This window comes from Musa acuminata, chromosome BXJ2-8 (assembly GCF_036884655.1).
Source record: "Musa acuminata AAA Group cultivar baxijiao chromosome BXJ2-8, Cavendish_Baxijiao_AAA, whole genome shotgun sequence".
NCBI classification, from domain to species: Eukaryota; Viridiplantae; Streptophyta; class Magnoliopsida; order Zingiberales; family Musaceae; genus Musa; species Musa acuminata.
Genome location: NC_088345.1, coordinates 38,672,838 through 38,694,212, shown reverse-complemented (window position 1 = coordinate 38,694,212; position 21,375 = coordinate 38,672,838). Strand labels below are relative to the sequence as shown.

General features: G+C 38.2%; 2 protein-coding genes across 4 annotated transcripts; one reads left to right on the top strand and one right to left on the bottom strand.

Annotated features, from left to right (window-relative positions):
* Positions 1–1,885: 1,885 nt before the first annotated feature.
* On the top strand, positions 1,886–14,650 carry LOC103994898 (probable protein phosphatase 2C 12). Its single transcript, XM_009415357.3, has 9 exons — positions 1,886–2,304; positions 3,031–3,202; positions 3,405–3,558; positions 3,664–3,727; positions 5,590–5,697; positions 6,361–6,486; positions 6,564–6,799; positions 13,944–14,145; positions 14,227–14,650. The coding sequence occupies exons 1-8, from the start codon at positions 2,107–2,109 to the stop codon at positions 14,143–14,145; spliced, it is 1,260 nt and encodes a 419-aa protein (XP_009413632.2). The 5' UTR covers positions 1,886–2,106; the 3' UTR covers positions 14,227–14,650.
* A 1,271-nt stretch (positions 14,651–15,921) lies between these two features.
* Positions 15,922–20,090, bottom strand: LOC103994899 (uncharacterized). 3 transcript variants are annotated; one of them, XM_018830795.2, is made up of 3 exons: positions 19,935–20,085; positions 17,614–17,668; positions 15,922–17,111 (listed from the first exon to the last, which is right to left on the bottom strand). In XM_018830795.2, exon 3 carries the CDS (start codon positions 17,098–17,100, stop codon positions 16,084–16,086), a length of 1,017 nt encoding a protein of 338 aa, XP_018686340.2. In that variant the 5' UTR covers positions 17,101–17,111; positions 17,614–17,668; positions 19,935–20,085; the 3' UTR covers positions 15,922–16,083. The 3 variants fall into 3 exon arrangements, with proteins under 3 accessions (XP_018686340.2, XP_064977521.1, XP_009413633.2); XM_065121449.1 differs by lacking the exon at positions 17,614–17,668 and adding an exon at positions 18,210–18,316 and having other exon boundaries at positions 19,935–20,083; XM_009415358.3 differs by lacking the exon at positions 17,614–17,668 and having other exon boundaries at positions 19,935–20,090.
* Positions 20,091–21,375: the final 1,285 nt, after the last annotated feature.

The window sequence follows — 21,375 nt, the reverse complement described above, 5'->3', positions numbered from 1 at the left end:
CAATCACATCGGCCCAAAAATAAGGCATATAAACATTCACAACATAAGCAGCAAATAATAATAATAATAATAATAATAATAATAATAATAATAATAATAATTATTATTATTATTATTATTATTATTATTCAAACAAGCCCCATATGAATTTATGGATATCGAGATTTTGAATTTTCGACCAACGAGGATTCAAATTTAGTGTAAGTTCAATATAAGAATTTATTGTAAGTTTTGACATCAGAAAATAGTTAAGTTTAATAATAATAATAATAATAATAATAATAATAATAATAATAATAATAATAATAATAATAATAATAATAATAATAATAATTTTCGTCAAAGTCCGTCTACTAAAATTCAATCCACTATTTCAAAAATAACAAACATATTAATATAAATATAATGTACAAAATATAAAAACCTATACTTGACAATATCATAAGAAATTTGTCAACGAATTAATTGGAACTAATTAAGAGACATTAATTGCCAGAGAAAACTTTGCTTTACGGGATGGGATATACACAAGCCAAAATCTTGAGGAAAAATCATCTTTTGTTTTTTAGTATAGTTCCTCTCACTTTTTTATATCCCTTAAATGCTGCTAATAAGATTAAAAAAAACACAATTTTATATTGGACCGATCTATATGGTGAATTGATCCCATACTAATTTTTGAATATAGTTTAATGTTTTTGACACCATTACAAAACACCACAAACTATACAAAGGTATATTATAACAGACTGAAAATTAAATACAAACTAAGTTATTGTTACTGTATATGAGTTTCAAATAGGTATTTTTGTCGGTTTACGAATTATAATATATCTAAAGACACTATAATCATATTCAGATATATTATAACTAATATATTAGTAGGAGTGAGACTTTTTTCTAATATCATATAAAGGATATTTTTTAATATAAAGAAAGATTAGGCATCATTAGAGAAAAATAAAAAGCGACACCGATCAGAAAAATCTAAAATATTTTCTTTTAAATTATCATGTATATAATATAATATAATATTTTAGGATAAATTTTTTTTCTTCATAAAATACCTATATTTTGGGTATTTTCCAATTAATAATCCTAATTTTACTTTTTCTTCAAATAGTAATTTTAATTTTTTTTAAAAAAATCTAAATTATCCCTAAAAAATTTCTCATCTATTATAGTATTTGTTTAGCCTGTTGTATTGTTTTGATCATTATAATGAAAATATTATAAAGCCAACTTGAAAACTCTGTAAATGAGTCAAATGAAATCAAAACACATTAGAAACTATTTGATATATCTACTATGATTCAAATTTAGTATATATAATAATTTAGAAACAACATCATCAAAATAAAAATAAAAAGATAATTTTATTATAATGTTATATTTATAATAATAAAAATATTATAATAATTACTAAAAAACACTATAAATGATCCAAATGGACTACTATGAGCAATGATAACTAAAGAGATATAAAATGATGTCACTTATAATGTTTTTATAACAGTATTTTTAATATTTTAATAAAAAAATATATTTTATATTTATAAAGAAAATACTATATTTGATTTAAGAAAAGGGAAATAAAAAGAGAGGATATTATAAAGAAAATATATTATAAAGAAAATACTATAACAATCTAAAAAATAAATAAAAGAGAGGATATCAATTAAAAAAACTAAAAATATATATATTTTCTAGAAAAATCTGAATATTTGATTTAAGAAAAGGGAAATAAAAAGCTGCTGCGCTCGCTGAAGCGCGCCGGCAGCTTCCGACTCCCCTCGTTGCTGCGGCGCACGTTAGTCTGCGGGCCCGCCAGGACAATGTCACCGTGACTGCCTCCCTCTCCGTTCCCATTTCTACGTTGTATAAAATAACGCCGAACACAATAAATCTTTTCTCTTTTCGTTCCCCATTGCGTCGAATTCGATAGCTTCCGACCTCCCAATTCCTGTTGAGATCTCCCATCTCCCCCTTCTCCAGTCCGCATCTTCGAAGATGCCAACCCGTTGATCCCTCCGTCGGGTTTTACCTCCTTTCTCCGTTCCCACCCCCAAAGACCGAAGCTGTTCTCGCGGCGAGATTGGCGGGCGGATGGCGGCGATGGATGGCGACGGGATGGTCCCGTTGGCGGTGCTCCTCAGGCGGGAGATGTCATGGGAGAGGATCGAGAAACCGGACATCCTCTACGGGGAGGCGAGCGAGAGCAAGAAGGGGGAGGACTTCACCCTCGTGAAGACCGAGTGCCAGCGAGTTCCCGGGCAAGGCGACACCACCTTCTCAGTCTTTGCTGTAATGTTTCTCGCTTCCAAAGTTCACATCTTGGCTCTCTTTTGTAGGATGCAATGTCCATTTTAGTTCGAGAATCGACATTGTTTTGCCTGATTCGTGGGTCTAACAGTCGTTGTTCTTGTTCAGGCGATGGTATTAGATAATTGTTTGACGTACGTTGACTGAAGCGTGCTGATAGAACCGATCAAATCTCTGAAAGGGTTTAGGCAAATTGTTGCTTGAAATTTCAATTTGAAAGCTCAGCGAGACTTTGATTTATTGTAGTGCTTTAGTTATGAACAGGCTGGAAGTTTAGTTTAATAAGATCATCTAGACGACAACAACATAGTTCCAACTATTTGGGGTCGGCTAAATAGATCTATTGTACCAAACGATACATAACAAGAAAGGCAGAATTGAAGAAACTGCTTTTGGATGCCCAAGATTCACATCCCAGGCTAGTGGTTTGGTAAAGCCTTAATTGGATTGAAGGGGGACTTGGCATTTATTTGATAACTTTTGTAGCCAAGAACAGCTGTTGTGAAAGGATGAATATTTATATTCTTTTTCTTGTATCAGCTACTGGAAGAATCTTGCTATGAAATAAGAAACAGGCATATCAGAAATCAAATGTATGCAAATTTTGTTCTATATTAATGCATAAATCTGATGTTTCATCAAAATTTGTATGTGTTTTGTTGCTACTGCTTGCAGAATCTTTTCACTGGGCTCTTTTTTCTCCTGCAGCTTTTTGATGGTCACAATGGGGCTGCAGCTGCTACATACTCCAAGGAGAATCTCTTGAACAATGTTTTAAGTGCAATTCCATCAGACCTTAGCAGGAATGAGTGGATTCAAGCATTACCAAGAGCTTTGGTTGCAGGATTTGTTAAAACTGATAAAGATTTTAAAAAAATTGGTATGAACATTGATAACAAAATTGTGTTGAGTTTCTAGAGATTACATATAGCATGACTAATGATCTTCTAGGGTATAACTTTTAGTGTATAACACTAGTTACCTATATGGAGCACTTCATCTCTGCAACTAACATGATCATGAGACAGTTTTTCTATAGCACAAATTCCTCTGTGACGAACTGACGTCTGTCATTTTCTTAGCAAGTGTTTCTGGAACAACTGTGACATTTGTCATAATTGATGGATGGGTTGTGACTGTGGCATCTGTTGGTGATTCTCGTTGCATACTAGAATCTGCTGAAGGTTCAGTTTATTTTTTGTCAGCCGATCACCGTTTGGAAGCAAACGAGGAAGAGTATGTTCTCACACTTTTTGAATACTAGACATGGCATGTTTCTGCTTTTCGATATTTATGCATGCAACCATCGTCACTCCCTTAAGAAGGTCGGTTCTGTCCTAGGGTGGAACGTATAACAGCTTGCGGTGGAGAAGTTGGAAGGATGAATGTTGTCGGTGGTGCAGAGGTATCTTTTATATCTTTACCAACTGCGAGTACTTTTTTTTTAAGTAGCAGAACAGTTTATGAAACTTTATTTGAACAATTGAATTCTGCTTTATAGCATCTCTTGTTTCCATTTCTTTAATCTTCTACTGTGCGTTGTTGGTGTTTCTGAACTTGTTATAAATAGTTCAGCCTACTGCAATTGGTACACGTGAATTGGCTTAAACATGCTAGCGCTATATAATAATTGCTGTAGTAAAGACATAATTAGCAACAAAATATGATATATTATGTGCGACTGTTATCAATCATCAGTCTATCATAATTAGAATTGAGTTTTTCTTCCTAGAATTGATTAAATTGGAACATATTGTGAGATAGACCTTATTCTTGTTATTATCAGTTCTTTTAGCTTTTGTATCCTTCTTGAGGTCTCTTTTAATTTTTATGGCTCTGTTAAGAAACATGTTTTCCTACACAGAAAAAGACATAATCCAACCAAATTCGCTGAACCACCTAGCAGCTGTTTAACGACTGCTAATGTGAGTGTCATTATTTATCCAAATCTTAATTGAGGAAGAAATTCTTTTGTTTCCAGAAAATTATATATCAATTTTGATCAGTAAATTATGATACTATGGTCAAGCAATAACTAGCTTGTTTCACATGTACCAAGCTAAATTGTATGAGGAACATAGAATACTTAAAGCTAAGAAATAAGAGATGAAGTTAAAATAAATAAAATGGCAAATGTAATTTGATCCCCCATCTAAGATCATTCAAGTCTCCCACATTTCCTGTTAGTCAAAATATACCTGTACAACTTTTTTTGCAACTTATAAAGGTTGACATTGGCGATCGGATAATAAATGGATCCAAATCTTCAATGGGTGATCCTCATGTCTTGTTAAGATAAATGAGTGTAAGTAGTGTTGAGCATGTACTTCTTATACATCTAGCAGGAATTAGCACATATGTTTCTCAAGCCTGCAACCCTGTCATTACAAAATGGTTGAATAAGGCATGTGATTGTGCTATGATTAACTTCAAACCTTAGAATTACTTTCAAGTGACATATGTTCTTTTGAAAGCACAGCTTAGCCATTCTTTCAAGTGATACATTTGTAGGTTTAAGTGTGGCCAGATGCATGTATGTTTAGAGTTGAACCAAAGTGTAGCTCTCAAGCATACCATTTAATTTTAAAGTGAAAAAATCATGTCACTTTTCCTCCTTTTCCACCTCCTCTTTCTTTCATTTTTATTTTTTGGCATATAATAATAGATGTGTATAATGGCATAGCTGATATCGATGTTTGTTGTGAAGGATAAAAGAAAATTTGGTTTATAATCTTGTAAAACCTCTGAAGCATGGATGTCTAGACATGCTTGCCATGTTGTTGCTGGACACCAAAATTTATCATATATCTGGTACTTCACAATTTGAATTGTGGTAATATGCATGTAATTTGAAATTTTCACTTAATGTTTTGTATACTCGGTTGAACTATTTTTGTGAATGTTTGTTCCTTATTAAATTTCATATATGATTATCGTGGATTCCCAGATTGTCTAAAGTTTACCATAAAGGCTAAAACTTAGAACATGTAATAGTCATCATCTACATGCTCTGTCGTGTGATGCTCTTATAAAGTTTTCTGTGTCAGTATGTCCACATCATGGTGTATATTTGCCCATGATTCATAGCTGTATAATATGAAGCTTTGCATCTACAGAAGCTAACTGGAAGTGATGCTTGGCATTAGTTCATGTTATTGTTGTTGAGATACACAGAAACACAAGTTCTGGATGCAGAATGTATCTTAAGTTTCTTGGGAACTTATCTTGCCTTCATCCACTTATTTAACTGACAAAAACACTTTCCAGTTTGGCCCCCTTAGGAGCTGGCCAGGTGGCTTATGCCTATCAAGATCAATTGGAGATATGGATGTCGGCGAATTTATTGTTCCTATTCCACATGTGAAGCAAGTGAAGGTGCATAAGTAATTTTCCTAATTTCTTGAAAGAAAGAAAATCGTTTTTCCATATTTTCAGTTTCCATATTTTCATTTTTCTGATGTATTCTATGTTCCTAACTTAGATCACAAAGAGCAGTAACATTTTATGTCTATGTTCCTAACTTAAATCACAGTTGCCTCTAGGTTTACAAAGAGTACTAACATTTTATGCATTTAAAATCCCTGCCAATATAATGTCAAAAGGGTAAAATGAAAAAGGTGAAAAACATCCTGATCGTTATGTTGGTTGTTGTTATGTTAAAATAAAAAGTAAGTAGGTACTTGATCTTTCATTTTCATTCTTTTGATTTCTGTTATAAATCACGTTCAAAACTTCTTGGAGTTTTTCAATCCCCTAAAGGACAGTGGCCCTTTGGTGAAGGACATTGTTTCAAAATTATGGCTTTTTATTGTTGGCCTGCACGTAACACATCTAAAAAGTATACAGAACTTGTTCTGCATCTCTGTCTCAATTTTGCCATTGTGTTGTGAATTAATCTCTTTCATGAAAGCAAACACATCAAATTGGTTTTATAGGCAGTAATCTATGTATTTTGACTGTAATTTATGACAGTATTCAGTTCTTTTATTGTTAGATGAAAGTGCTTATGCTAATAAATGGTTTGTATAATTGCTACAGCTGTCAAATGCTGGAGGACGGCTTGTCATTTCAAGCGATGGTGTATGGGATGCTTTGACTGCAGAAAAGGCTCTTAGTTGTTCTCGTGGGTTGCCGGCAGAAGCTGCAGCTATCAGAATTATTAAGGTACAGGAGAACATTGTTACTTAGATCATAGTACATCACAGTCTTTGGTAGCCAGATATAATTCAAGTTTCATTCAGGAAGCTGTGCAGTTAAAGGGACTTCGAGATGATACTACATGCATTGTGGTTGACATACTACCACCGGAGAAAATATCACCTTCCTTTCCAGCTTTTAAGAGACCAGGGAAAGGTGTATTCAAGAATATGTTCCGCCGAAGATCTTCTGAGTCATCATTATTTTCAGATAGAGACTATTCTGAAGCAGACATGGTAGAAGAAATCTTTGAGGATGGGTCTCCAATCCTTGCCCAAAGGTCCGTATATATTAAGCCAAACCTGACTGCAAAATCAGGCTTGAATTCTATTGCATATTAGTATGTTAAATTACCGGCCGAGGTTTCAGTATGGATTGAAATTTACTCTTGCATATTTTTTCTCCAGCCAGAAAACATTTTGGTGGCTCTTCTAGAGACAAAATTTTGCATATTCTATGATCAGCGCTTTTTCTCAAGTTTTAGTAGATGCATGCATTTTTTATTTCAATACTGCATAATCTGATGATCTAAATCAGATGCATAAGCACATGTTGTATATAATTGTTTGAGGTAGGCTTTTGTATTTCCATTGTGAAGCATATGATATTACATTCATATAGGTAGGCAGCGATATGATGATGTTTATATGTGAGGCTTCTCTGTGAAGCTATCTAGATTGGCTTCTCAATTAGCATTAGCTGAGAGAGGATGCTTGGATATCTGCTTACTAGATAGAAGTAGAAACAAATACATTGATGCTATCTCAGAGGCAAAGATGAGGAAACATTATTTAAGATGGTTTAGTCATATCCAAAGAAGACAAAGGATGCCAAAGTTTCAGGGGAAATAAAAGTAGACAAAGAAAACTTCCTCATGAAGAACGATGTTAGACTGTTGACCAAGGCATTGCTTTTAGCATTGTGCTCATTGGTGGTGGGCAACATGTGTTGCATCATTTTAGAAGTAGTCACTAAAACTAAACTTTAAACTACATTGCTCGAGGCTATCCAAAGTCCCATTTTGCATAACCATTAATTTGAAGGGTTAGCTACAGTGTACTCATCTTTGGTAAAACTCGATTCACTTAACCTACGTGTGGTTCACTTTATGACACTTAACTTACTTGGCAATCATGCAACAAAAAAAAAAAAGACCTCATTTGCTGTCATTAATTTCAAATAATATAGGAAAAGGTCAATGGTGGAAAAGACCCATGTGCCCAACTTCAGATAGTCGAGACACTATGGCTTTTTATACTTGTTATTTACAAGGAAAAGGTCATACAAAGATTAGAATTAATAAAAAAAGAAATATATATAGTGTAATTATACAAATAAATCCTGACATGGCATTGATGAGATGCCCATATTGTCACGGACAAACTTCTAAACTGGATGTTTGATGTAATGCTTATGTATGTCCGTGTCTTTTTGTATGTTCATGATTTGTACAGCATGTAGAGGGACGACCGAATGCTTAATAGTCCCATTTTAGTTAGGTTGGTGGCCGTTTTAGGCTTGAAAATAAAGGTTGTGTCATGTGGACACGTGTGAGAGATTTTCGGTCTGTAATGGACCATTTTACCCTTTGTTGTGCAACTGTTCAGAGCTTGTAAAGTCTGTTTGTAATTTGCATTGTCTATGAAGTGTTTTTCGGAAATGTTTGCTTGGGGATCCCGAATGAGGTGTTCTCTCTAACCCGTTCTTTCTTTTGTTGGTCCTAAGGGACAATGGGAGGCTTCGGGGAGGCTGATCTTTGCGGACGGACACGCAGGGGTGCTGCACGACTTAGGCAAAACCAGCTAAGTCCGTGACAGATGGTATCAGAGCGGGACAAGCACTCATAGAAACACTTAGCATGCAAACGTGGGGGACCTAGTGGGGTTACGTTGAGGGCAATCAGCACACGCGCGATCGTTTGGGGGAAAATGGGCATGGAGATGTAGGGAAAAGGAGTCGCTCGGAGGAGCGGGCATCTGACATTGACATTCAAAGGAATGGCCAATCCTTTGCGTAAGAGGCACCACGAGAACAGGCAAGCTTGGAAGAATGCGGAGCGCACAAAGGTTGGGATGGTTGAGTTTGAGCTATGGCTCAACGTTGACAACTATACTTGATGGTGCTCAAGTCTAGTGAGGCGCTTGGTAAAGGATGAGACCATGCAAGGTGGAATGAGTTGCTCAACGACCAAAAGAGTTATGCAAAGCTCACAGAGGTGAGGGGAATTGCTAGCTCGAAGAATTTGGTACTCGTGCATGGGCTTGTATGCGGACGATGGGATGTTCGTGGCCATCCCAAGGCGACCGAAACTCGGCGCCATAGAGCATTGAAACTTTCTCTTCGGCATGTGAAGGATACGTTTGTAGGAGGCTGAAGTGTGCAACGAGTTCAGCATGTTGCTAGGCCTTGAGTGGTGCAGTGGGGGCTGTATTGACGTGGAGTCGCAATCTAGCAAGTGCGTTTGCAGGAGGCAGAACAATGCACAGTTTGTTTAGCAGATCGGAGTAGTCCAAGGGGATGGTGGTCTTCGAAACAAAGAGAGATGTTGCTCCAACAGGACAGTTATCCAGGAGGGATAAGTCCTGGCTCTCCAGAGGGAGAATCATATGGGACAGACCTCACAAGTTGAGGAGGAGTACCTCAACAAACAACTACTCCACGAAGCTCAATGGACTGAGCAAGCGGGGAGGAGTCATCGCATGATCTCACTCGAGAGAATACATTGGTGGATGCATTGCGAGATTAAGTGGGGGAGCGACCCAAAGCAACTTAAATGAAGGCACACTTAGAGTCGATATGGAGATCGGACTCAAGGGAGGGCTGACCCATGGAATGGTGGGCGCGAGGGCCACCATCGACTCAATGCAAAAACGAGGAGCGGAGCAACTTGGGTGTAACTTGGCGAAGTACCCAAGCCGCATGAAGGGAGCCAACATAGAAGTTGGAACATGGAGCAGAGGCACAATGCTTTCCTTAGACAGAGGTCAAGGACATGAACTCTTGCAGAGGCAAGAGTAGGATCATGTTGTTCCATGGGTCCTTCATTCTGACGGAGCAGACTCATCTTGCATGGTACCAAAGACGAAGGGAGCTTCTGGGCACATGCACCTTATCTCGGAAAAGCATTTGATGGAGGAGCTAAGGCGACTCAATTTGCGGAGGCGAAGTTGGGTTCAGAAGGCCTTAGCACGGGGCAAGAGGACGCAGAGGCGGGTACTCTTGAAGAATATGCCACAGTGTTGCAAATCAAGTTGCTAGGCAGGAAGCGGTGCGCAACGGAGATTGTGCTGGTAGGGGCAGAGGCCCAGGATACAGACAATGGGGCATTAATTGCAGCGAAGTCGGGGGACTTCGGGAGCTACTAGGCGACGGACTGTCCTAGAGCAGTGCTTCATCTAGGTGTGACCCAAGATTGGGTGGATGAAGGTCGATTGCCAAAGGAGCGAACAAAATCGAAGGTGGAAGAGACCCTGCGATGTTCTGGCAGAGGCCACACATGAAAGGTTCACAATTCGAGTTCATCCCACAAGGATCAGAATGCAATAGAGATGTCACCAGGAGGCGACATGGTGTAGCGGATCGTGGTGGAATAGTTTGTGGCAATGCGATACACACGACATAGACCCGCGAGGGACTAGATCATACGGAGGCATAATCGGGAGCTATTGGAAGCTCCACTTCGGTGAACAACACGACGGTAAGAAGGGCTATGGATTCAAGGAGTGAAGGCCATGGTACTGCAAAGGCGGGTCTTCCGTGCGTGCATCGAATTTTGCATCGGATGAAAACCTTGGTCATCAGCATATGGGGGCTGGGTTCCACAAAGGGAAAAGTTCGAATGTAAGTACCAATGAGTCCCATGGGAGGGACTTGATCATACAGAGGTATGATCGAAGCAGCTGGAGAGTTGGACTGCTCCAGAGCTCATATTCGCTTAAAGGAGCCCGGCAAGTCAGAGGACAAGGTCGAGTAAACGAACGTTGCTACCAAGGAAGCTAAGGAGAACAGAATCGGTGCAAACCCTATAATGCGATGGCAGAGGCCATGCATGAGAGTTGCAGTCTGTCTTTCCATCGACCAAAAGGAGCTGCTTGGAGAACATAGAGGTGTTGAAGCAGGGGGTCGAAAGGGGCGAGGAAGCGACGACGAGTCCAAAGGGACTTAGCTATCCAAAATCAAGCATCAGTTAGAATGGAGGTGGACTCAAAGGAGTGCCATGGAGACATATTTATTGATCGTGAAGAAAAGGGATGCAGATGCGAGGCGACAGATAGTAGTGCCATGGGCATGGCAACGCTATGGTACCGCAGAGGCGGGACTTCCGTGAAAGTCATTGATCCCTTGCTCTCATGGAGGGAGAGCGCTTGATCGTGAAAGGGGCCGAGGAGGTGGAGCATGCAGAGGCAAACTCCAAGTACCGAGACAAGGCTGAAGGGCAGAGGCCAAGGAACTTCGTAAGACCGGTGTCAACGAGCTTCTCATCATGATAGCCGAAAGTGAAGGACTTCGGGTCATGCAAGAGTGCATGACCAAGGAACGAAGCAGGCAGTACGCGGTGCTGTACCTTTGCTACTCAGTGGAGTAGGCGGCAGGGTTGATGGAGAAGACGGTACAATCCTAGAGGCGATCAAACCTATGAGAGAATTACTCCAAGTTGAGGTGAAAACTTCCTGCATTCCAGAAGTTCGATGGCATTGAGAAGGTGAATCATAGTAACTTACTCAATGCAAAGAGTGCAAACACTTCAAGTGCTTCAGAAGTGTGAGTAAAGAGCAGGCGAATGCTAGTAACCAGCTCGATGCATGGAGTACAACCTCGAGGAGGCGGGCGAAGTCAAGTAACCTTTGCCTTCTCAACCCTTAAGAGAATGGGTGAAACCGAGTACCCCAATTCTCTTATCTATCCAGTAGAGGAGCTCTGTACAAGTTCAAAGACCTTTAGAAGATAATGGAAGACAATAGTTGTCAAATCCTCACCAATGGTGATCAGTGCTACTGAGAGTAGATTATCCGCTTCATTTCCCAACGAAATGCCAATCGAAAGCGGAAGTGATGCGAACCTACTTGGATGTGACAACTAAGTGAAAAAAGAGTTGAGTAAATTTTATGGAGGAAGGACCCAAAACTTCAGAAGTTTGCGAGATGATGCTCGTTAAACTCCAACAAACACCCAGTTCAAGCAGCATGAAGCATTTGAGAGACTGGTGCAGTAAGGATGGTCTTTTCCTTCATCTGGAGGATCCGCAGGAACCAACATGGATCAACACAACTCAGCCAACCCCACACTAGAGTCAGAGTCATTGGCGAGTTGAAACAGCATGGCGGATCAAAGGTTCGACTACACAAAAGCAACAGCGGAGAGCAACTGGGAGCCAGGAGGCACATTGCAGCTGAAGCAGAAGATTGAAGACTCATCAAAGGCGAGGAGTTGCAGTGTCGACAAAGGCTTCGACGAGGACGTCGAAGGAATAAGTGGGGGAGAATGTCACGGACAAACTTCTAAACTGGATGTTTGATGTAATGCTTATGTATGTCCATGTCTTTTTGTATGTTCATACTTTGTACAGCATGTAGAGGGACGGTCGAAGGCTTAATAGTCCCATTTTAGTTAGGTTGGTGGCCGCTTTAAACTTAAAAATAAAGGTTGTGTCATGTGGACACGTGTGAGAGATTTTCGGTCTGTAATGAACCATTTTACCCTTTGTTGTGCAACTGTTCAGAGCTTGTAAAGTCTGTTTGTAATTTGCATTGTCTATGAAGTGTTTTTCGGAAATGTTTGCTTGGGGATCCCGAATGAGGCGTTCTCTCTAACCCGTTCTCTCTTTTGTTGGTCCTAAGGGACAATGGGAGGCTTCGGGAAGGCTGACCTTTGCGGACGGATACGCAGGGGTGCCGAACGACTTAGGCAAAACCAGCTAAGTCCGTGACAATATGGCAGACAAAAAGGTCCTTGTATGGACCCATATTGACTCACATGGATGCCACCCGCATCTGCCACATGAGAACAATATAGATGTGATGCTCATGTGATACTTGTATAGAATGAAGATGGCAAGTACAGTCACCACATATACTCCATCTCAACATTTCCTAAATATGTGCCACATTAATGTCAAATGATATGTCAATGCATCAACTATTCCTGTCAAAATTCTTGATTTTAAACATTGGTTGAGTAATTGAAATACACTTTCTAAAGGGGGAATTCTTAGGTAGTGGTGAATTACAAGGTAAACCAGGAATGGGCAACATGAAATAGGAATAAAGCACAGGCAGTTAGAATTCTATACTTAATGCTTATTTTGGTCGTTTCCAATTTTACGGCTTGGTCATTTGAAATGGAGCAATCAATCTTATTATTAGTAAAGTGAGGATCCAAAATCCTACTTGACAGATCAATCCAACCTGACCAACTTTATTCAAGAAAAGAAAAAAAAACAATAATAATGTGATTTTCATTTGTGAACTTGATCATTGACTTAAGTATGCTTCATTTAACTTGCTTGTTATATCACTCAGGTCCAGATTTGGGAGGCTGGATTTGTTGTCTGATAGTGTCAGGTTTAGATCAATCCTATGTAATCTTACTAACCAACCTCGACTGCATTCATAATTATATTAACAGAAAAACATACAGCTCAAAAAAGAAATCACTTAGGACACTCGATATCCTCTCAAAACCTCCATATCCTCTTAAAACCACTATTTTAATCCATCTTCCACCTGGTCATGTCCTTTTGCTCAATGTTATGATCTGCGTATTTTCCTATAGCAACATCTGATAAACTAAACAGCAGAATTTGAAAACCACGTTGGTATGTGTAGCTTTCTAAATGCCACTTTTTAGTTCAGCTACATGTAGAGCCGTAGACAACCAAATAGATTGAAGACGACTAGAAAGTATGTATATAGCTGAACCCAAATATTCGGAAATATCTGCTTGTTTTGGTGTTGTTCCTGAAAAAAAATGCATCTTATTAGAAGCAAATACGAGGGAAAATCTAAATGTTAGGAAAATCTTATCAGGTAGTGTTTTCCATGTGATATCCACACATTTGATTGGCAGATTTAAGTGGTGCCTTCTCATCTGACTGAGAGGACAGAAGGGAGAAGTCTGAGATATTGAAGAATTTGTAGGTCCTGCAATTGCAAAATTCTCGAGGAAGTAGAAGATTGCTAGTTAAATAGATTATAATTTTTTTTCATGTGGATGTGACTATGAGCATTGACTTAAATATATCTTCCCACATCTTTCATGTATCTCATGTCAAATGGATTCCCTAGTGTTAAACAAAGACCTCCCTGATCTGGAAGCTCTTGTAAGGCGTTTCTTTTTTATGACAAGGAGATTTTGTAAAGCATCTTGTTTGCTTATGTAAGTTGATCTGATGTGTTAGACTTACGAACAAGTAATCACAATGGCAGGTTGGATCCAGAATATCCAGCATTTACCATGTTCAAACCATTCAACTGTGCCATTTGCCAGTTGGAGATGAAACCGGGTGAAGGCATTTCTGTACATGCTGCTGGTTCATCAAAGCCTGGAACAATCAATCCTTGGGATGGTCCCTTCCTCTGCTCAACTTGCCAAATCAAGAAGGAAGCCATGGAAGGAAGGCATACGTAGGTAGGTGTACCAGGATTCTACCAAACTTTTACTTGCAATACAAATCACTTACCTTGTAAATTTTTTTCGCTCTTTATCCAGATTATGCTTGTAAAATATCCAAATAATCACTGAGAATGTTGGTGTTTGGATGATACTTCGATGGCAATCTCAGTGATGATTCAACAGCTAATGAGATCAGCAGCTGAAAGCCTCCTAACTTTATCTTTGCAGCCATGTCAACAAAAATTGAGGTAATTGGTAGTCTCTCTTCTCCAAGGCTGGGTTAGATTCTGGAGATTATTTTTTGTGAATGGCAAGTGTTACTGAGTAAGAGAAGCCTGGATTAGAAATCCTTTTCCTGGTTCTCTGCTATGTATATGAATCGCCCCGTAGGTGTTAAAATGGTCAAATTGTATTTTGCTCATTTATATATCTTTTTTTTTTCTATTTTCCTTGTTCGAGCACATTGCTAGCAACAGCTACCTCCTATTTAAAATTAATTAAACATTGTAATTTTCTTTTCCTTAAATGTTGCTAAGTTTGGGGAGCAAACAAACAAACAACTGCAGACTACATCAGAGGCATTGCTTCCATGTTTCTTATTTCTCATGCTATACTCTTTTTGTGGTTTTCCCTTTAATTTACAGCACTATAAATTATTATGATGAGCAGGACATTCAATCATGATGATTTTAATGGCGATGAATAGTATTATCTACAATATCCTGATATCAAAATTCACTTTCGCCACTTGCAGTTTGCACAAAAATAAAAATTGATTATTGAGAGAAAAATTGATTACATGTTGGGTTTAGTTAGTTCTACTACCGCTACTACTACTACTACATATAAGTGTCAGAGATCAGTACCTCTCTTTTGGTCATCAGAACTTTTTATTTCCTTTTTCTAATCAAGTTTTTATGATCTGCTTCTGCTTCTTCTTCAAGCTTTTGATATTTTTATGACACAATCAAAATCTTTATTTAATTTAAATTTTAGTTACAATTTATATGGCTTGAATCATATACTTGAGCTTGATTCGCGTATCAAACTTAAGTTGGTTTACATGCAAGTTTGAAGATGTTTGAGCTGAATATGATTTGGGACATTTCCTAAACTATTTCCATGTAAACTATTTATGGGGTTCATAGTATCCACACTGACTGCAGATCCAAAATTCCCAATAAAATGCCACCATTGCAAGTTTTCAACATCTGTTGCAGTTGAAAATGCCCCCAGTTTACTGCATTCTAATAATGACCTAATCCCTACCACATCAAACTATGGTCACTAATAAGATTAAGGTCAATCTAAGCCAATCAATATCAGCTCAGGTTAAATGCCCAGCTTCTCAAAGCCAGTGCAGAAAATACAATAAAAAACATCAGTATATCACATGTGCAGTCATACAGGCAGTTGCTTGATGGAGTTGTTCTCCATCCTGCAGTCTCATACATGCTGCCCCTCCAACCACCCCATGGGTAGGAAACAAAGTCTCGTAGAGAAAGTACAGCTCTAATTAAACTAACGAATACTTCCATGGCAAATGACATCATCTTGATCATCTCAAGGAACATAAATGGAGAAGATAACTAAAGCTACCAACCACAAGTGCCTGTTCCATGGTTCCTTGCAAGCCCAAGCAAAACACCAAGCATGACAAGAAAAAGTATGTCAAATGTTTCTTAAAGCTGAGATTACAATTAAAACCAGATTGTTACCCCCAAATGACGAGCTTTGATTTGTTCCACCATGTTTGTTTCAGACGAAAAAAAAAAGAAAAAGAATCAAGCATAGCCATTATCATCAATAACTACATTGGAACAGACACAAGGAACAAGCTTTGATGTTTGCTATAACAGACAATCATGTGTGTGAAGAAAAGAGGAAAATAATAGTTCAAGCATTAGCTATGCTTAAAGGATAATATCTTTCCTTGAATCTGATCCTGTGCTACTACAATAATCTAGCACCATGTACCGATCTCCCAAGGGTCCTACGACGATGATGCTGCCTTTCGGGATGGATTATACTTATGGTACTTTCCTCATCATCATATTCCTCCAACGGATAACTAAAAGTTGCATCAAGAGAAGCATGATCAACAATGGTTGGAAGATAGCCGCTGCTGCCTTCCCCAACCTCAGATACATGGTTCCTGCTAAGCCTCCGATGTCGAGTCGACTCTCGGAGGAGTGCATTAAAGAAACTCCGATGATTCCTCCTGCCAAAGATCACATTTCCATTGTCAAAAAAACCATCATCATCCTCGTTGTCATAATCACTATCAGGGTCACTATCACCCATTTCTATCACATAGTCCCCCAGTATAACTGCCCTAGGCATCGAAGACCTTATAGTGCTGATCACATCTGCCCGTTCTGTCTGGTACTCGAGATTTCTCCATTTCTGTTCAAGAGTAGGATCCACGGCATGGGGCTTAGCACAAGGGTGATCAGTTCTCACGTGTTTACGGAGCTCCTTGTAGTTCCCAATAAATGAGCAGTTGTCTTGCATGCAGCTTCTCCTCTTCTTGTTGAGATATTCTCGTGCTGGTTCAACCACAGTCCATCCCTTCACCTGGCCACGGCACAGGGGACACACTAGCTCTCTTACCTCAGATTTCTTCCATGCAGGCGAATAGTGGATCCGATTGTCCAATGTTGATGTCATTTTAGCATTTGCCTTCTTGAACTGTTCAAGACAATTAGAATAGCGGTAGCTGGTTGCACACATGTAGGGGCGGCAGCCCTTGTCATGAGATGAGCAAAGGAGGAGGACAGCATTATGTGGGAATTCCATGCACACCGGGCAGGTCGCACCCTTCCAATCCTTTTTTTCCAAAGTGAAGGATGCTGCTTTCTTCAAATTTTCTTCTCTTTCTGGAATAGGTCGGTGATATGAAGGCAATGGATATGGAGTTGACCTAAACCTACGAGATGTTCTGTGGTAGTTCGTGATTCTTCTTGCCATCTCACAAAAATCTGAAAGAAGTCATGAATCTCAAGAAATTTAACAGCTAATGCACCCTAAATGTGCAATGAAAAGAAGAAAACAAAATAATAACAAAAAGATCAGATGTCATCAGAAGGGGCATGATGCATTTATTTCATTCATAATTAACATATTGTCACAGGGTAAGATGAACAAAAAGGAACAAATCAACATACTTCAAGAACACTGGAGCACAATATTGGAGTCCAAGTATTTGTTTCATTAATAATGAGCAAACCATCATATGAAACATAGATAATTTAGTTAAAAGTAGGTGACAAAAGATCAAATGCTCTGGCATAATATATAGGGATCTCAAAATTCGATTGCTAACATATCATCCAGGCTCTACAAAATCCCATAAAAGATAAAGAAGAGATTCATACAATTTGTCTTCAAAATCCCATAATATATAGGGATCTCAAAATTCGATTGCTAACATATCATCCAGGCCCTACAAAATCCCATAAAAGACAAAGAAGAGATTCATACAATTCTTGTCTTCAAAAAGATTGTTCTGGAAAAGGTAACAGAAACTCCCAATGTTCTGAAACAGAAACCACCAAAAGTCAAAGGGAAACCTTATTCAACTTTTAAGTGTTAAAGACCTAGTTTTAAGGAACTTCAGTAAAGAGGTCATTTTTACAGATCCGACTAAGCTTAGCCATTAGCAAAACAAATTTGATTCAGAGTATCTATGAGAAAAGTTGTAATAACCAGCGTCAGCGAAAAATAAAAGCCACACTACTTATCTACAGTACATACAATCAAAACCATCAGGGCACATACAAATTCAACTACACTTCACTAGTCCTTGGTATCTCAAAATCATAACCTTAGGAAAGCTCTAACATCCCAGATTAATCAAAAAAGTAAATGATGTTCTCATTTTGTGTCATTTTTAAGCAAAGAAAACTAAAACTAACACACTTAACATGCTTGGAAACAATTGTTTCATCTGAATTGTATACAAGATAACATAAAAATAACTACAATATATTTACTAAGATATATTAATAATATCATATAAACAACTACTACAATAAATAATTACTACAGATACCAAGGTATGCAATACCGTACCATACCGATGTTTTGAGGTTGGCTCGGTACGGTACGGTACCATGTACCGAGCGATACGCTAGGGCATACTGAGCGGTACATCTAATTTAGGTGTAAAACCATCTGAAAATACCTGAAAATATAAAAAAAGTTAGGATATGGTTTTTAAGTTAGAAATAAATATAGTAATAGCATAAGTTTAGCAAAATCAATGTAAATTAGGTAAGAATTATATCACATAACATTTGCGGACTTTGAAGAATATCTTGTGCAAGGTTCGTATTTCAGTCCATTACGATGATGATAGTCCACGATGATGAAAAAGCAGCCAAAGAAAATCTTAATTTGGCTGCTTTTTCATCACGCAGGATGATGATAGTCCACATGTTGGACCACATTAATTAGAATAAGGTACACTACAATTTATTAGAATTTCTTCTATCTATGGCTGCAAATAGCAATTCAAACAAATTCATTATATATATATCAGAAAACACAACTCTAAAATCTTTAGAAAGTCAAATGTAAGATTGCCACACAGCCACAGTACTAGTACAAAAGAAATAATAATAGCAAACAATGAGAGCCCAACAAGTTGGCCAAAAATGAGTTTCATGTTGTTTAAACAAAAATCCTTAGAAGATTTTCTAAAACAATGCAGAAAACCAGTTAACATGTTAAGTTGCTGCAAAATTTTTTGGAGTCTGGACCAAACTCAAAAGGAAAATACATTTTAACCAAAAGAACTTAAGATCCTAGAGAAGAGAACACTGAGTAATATCTGAGTTTCCTGGATTGTTAAACAAAGTTGTGAATGTGTACAAGTGGTAAAATTCATAATAAGATTAGAGTTTTTAATTTGCTTACAGAGGTGTGGAAGACTTAAAAATAGTAGTTGGCAAGTGTGTTACGAAGCGCTCAGTAAAACCCATGTGCAGGACAACTAACTAACACGAAAAATAAAAAAAACAGACCACGGATATCTTGCTTCACATTCTAAACTCCCCCAATAAAAAAAGAAAGAGATCAAGAGGTACTCAAACCAGATCAAACACTAATGCATTATTAAATGACACAATGCCAAAGTCGCAAGAACCGCATACAAGAAATGGCAAGAGTTGAAGGAAGACTTCAGCAGATGGATTCCGAAAGCAAAAGCTTGCAGAAATGTGAATCAAGAACTTAGTTCCTAAACTTTCCTTTTCTTCAGAAAGTAAAGAGAAGAGGGGACTTGCGTTGCAGCAACCAACCCCAAATATGGCCTAAAAAATGCCCATTAAGGCTTCATTGCCAGAAACCAGAAGGAATTATATCAGTGGCAAGCTGAAAGCACATCCATGACCCTAAAAACTGGATCTTGCGGCTACCAAATAGAATATGACTAGAACGTTTGCACAAGATGACATAATCATAAAATAGAAAGAAAGATAAACTCTTGGGGGAAATGGGGGGGACCTGAGGCAATTCAACCCGAATACTTGTGCATATCGAGATACAGTTCAAGGAACAAGGGCGCGGGAGATCACGAAGCATAAATATTCGACCTTAAGCCTCAAACAAGAGCCACAAAAGACGGAACCTACAACCAATTGGTGAATTTTTCCACCTGTAGAAGACGAGCAAGGCGAAATCTACAGGCGAATGGTGATGCAAGACACAGTGACGCGGGCGAGCAAAATGAACACTGACAGCGTCGAGCCCTAGAAATCAAAGGACAGGCAAGGGAGATGGAAGAGAAGGAGAGGCGGTACCTGGAGTGCCGAGCGCGAGGGAGGAGAGGAGGAAGGCGGCGGCGACCGATGTCTGGGGCGGCCGGAGAGGGGTCGCCCTTTCTACGGCGACGAAGATCCCGGGAAGCACTCGAAGGAGGAGATGGTGGCTCCCACATTATATAGAATGGCGTCGCGAGAGAGAGAGAGAGAGAGAGAGAGAGAGAAGGGGGGGTATCGCCTCGCTTGGTTGTTACGCTATTGTGACGACATTTACTTTATCACGTGTACCGCAGAAACGCGTCCCCGGATGATCGTCCCCCAAATCCATCTCCTCCTACCTGGCCTTTCACAAACCCCTAGTGTGGGCCCCAGAGCCCAACGCCAACTAGAAAAACGGTGCGTCGGGGTGGATCGTCTACGGTGCCGCTCCGATCTCTCACCGCCACGTGGTAGTTAAAGCTGGATGTTACTTGTGGGTTCCGCCGGGAAACGACCAATTGGCGGCTGCGGCAGCAGAGGTGACCCGAGGAAGGTGTTTCCGTTTCCACAATTCCCAAAGAAAGTGTTTTTTGTTTTACCTAATTAATATACCTAAAACATCCCCCATCATCTATCTCTCTTTTTTTTTTTTTTTCTCCTACTCCTAATGGATCAATCCATCTATGCAATTACAAAATTTTCAATAATAATATCAGAAAAATGTAACATATTACAAAAATACTACATATCGTAATGTTTTCTTGGTAATGTGCAAACACTATAATATAGTAAAAACATTTTAAAAATATTATGTTATAATATATATTTTTTATATTATATTTCAGTATTTTTTGGCATTATATATAAAAAAATAAAATCTATTAAATCAATAGTATTTTATGTCTTAGATAAAAACACAAATTAATGCTAATAGTATATATATCTAACTTTCAACGTAAAGTTCAATTAAAATGTTATAAAAATGGTACCCACATGATCCGATCCTAATTCATAAATTTAGTTAGAATCGATGATAATGGGATGTGATAACGACAGTATATTATAGCACTAATCATTTTCTTAAATTCTCAATGAACTGTCAAAGATTACGAGATAAAAATACATAAATTTTATTTATGAGATACGATATAATAAAAATCTCTACACATTGATCATAAAAAAAGAAAAGAATTTCAAATTAAATATGATACCAAACCTCACTTAAATCGAAGCACTCTTATTATGACAGAACGCAACACCCATTTTACTTAGCCGGTAAAGATTTTGTTTATTTATATATATATATATATATTTATTTATTAATCTATGAGCAGATAGATAGATACTTGCAATGAGATGGAAACGAAACCAACTCTGTTAAGAATGCTAAGTTTAATAAGCGTCTTCATGCAAAACCCAATCAAAATAAAAATACATAAAAATAATAAGGACTAAATCGAAAAAGTGACACTCTGATTGGATTGCAGTTTGTGTTGGGTTC

Excerpts from the sequence above, each read along its gene's own strand:
- LOC103994898 (XM_009415357.3), top strand. The coding sequence starts at position 2,107 with ATGGCGGCGATGGATGGCGACGGGATGGTCCCGTTGGCGGTGCTCCTC. Across the intron at positions 2,305-3,030 it reads CCACCTTCTCAGTCTTTGCT|CTTTTTGATGGTCACAATGG; the intron begins GTAATGTTTCTC and ends TTTCTCCTGCAG. Across the intron at positions 5,698-6,360 it reads CACATGTGAAGCAAGTGAAG|CTGTCAAATGCTGGAGGACG; the intron begins GTGCATAAGTAA and ends TAATTGCTACAG.
- LOC103994899 (XM_065121449.1), bottom strand. The coding sequence starts at position 18,285 with ATGTACCGCTCAGTATGCCCTAGCGTATCGCTCGGTACATGGTACCGT. Across the intron at positions 17,112-18,209 it reads GAGCCAACCTCAAAACATCG|ATTTTTGTGAGATGGCAAGA; the intron begins GTATGGTACGGT and ends GACTTCTTTCAG.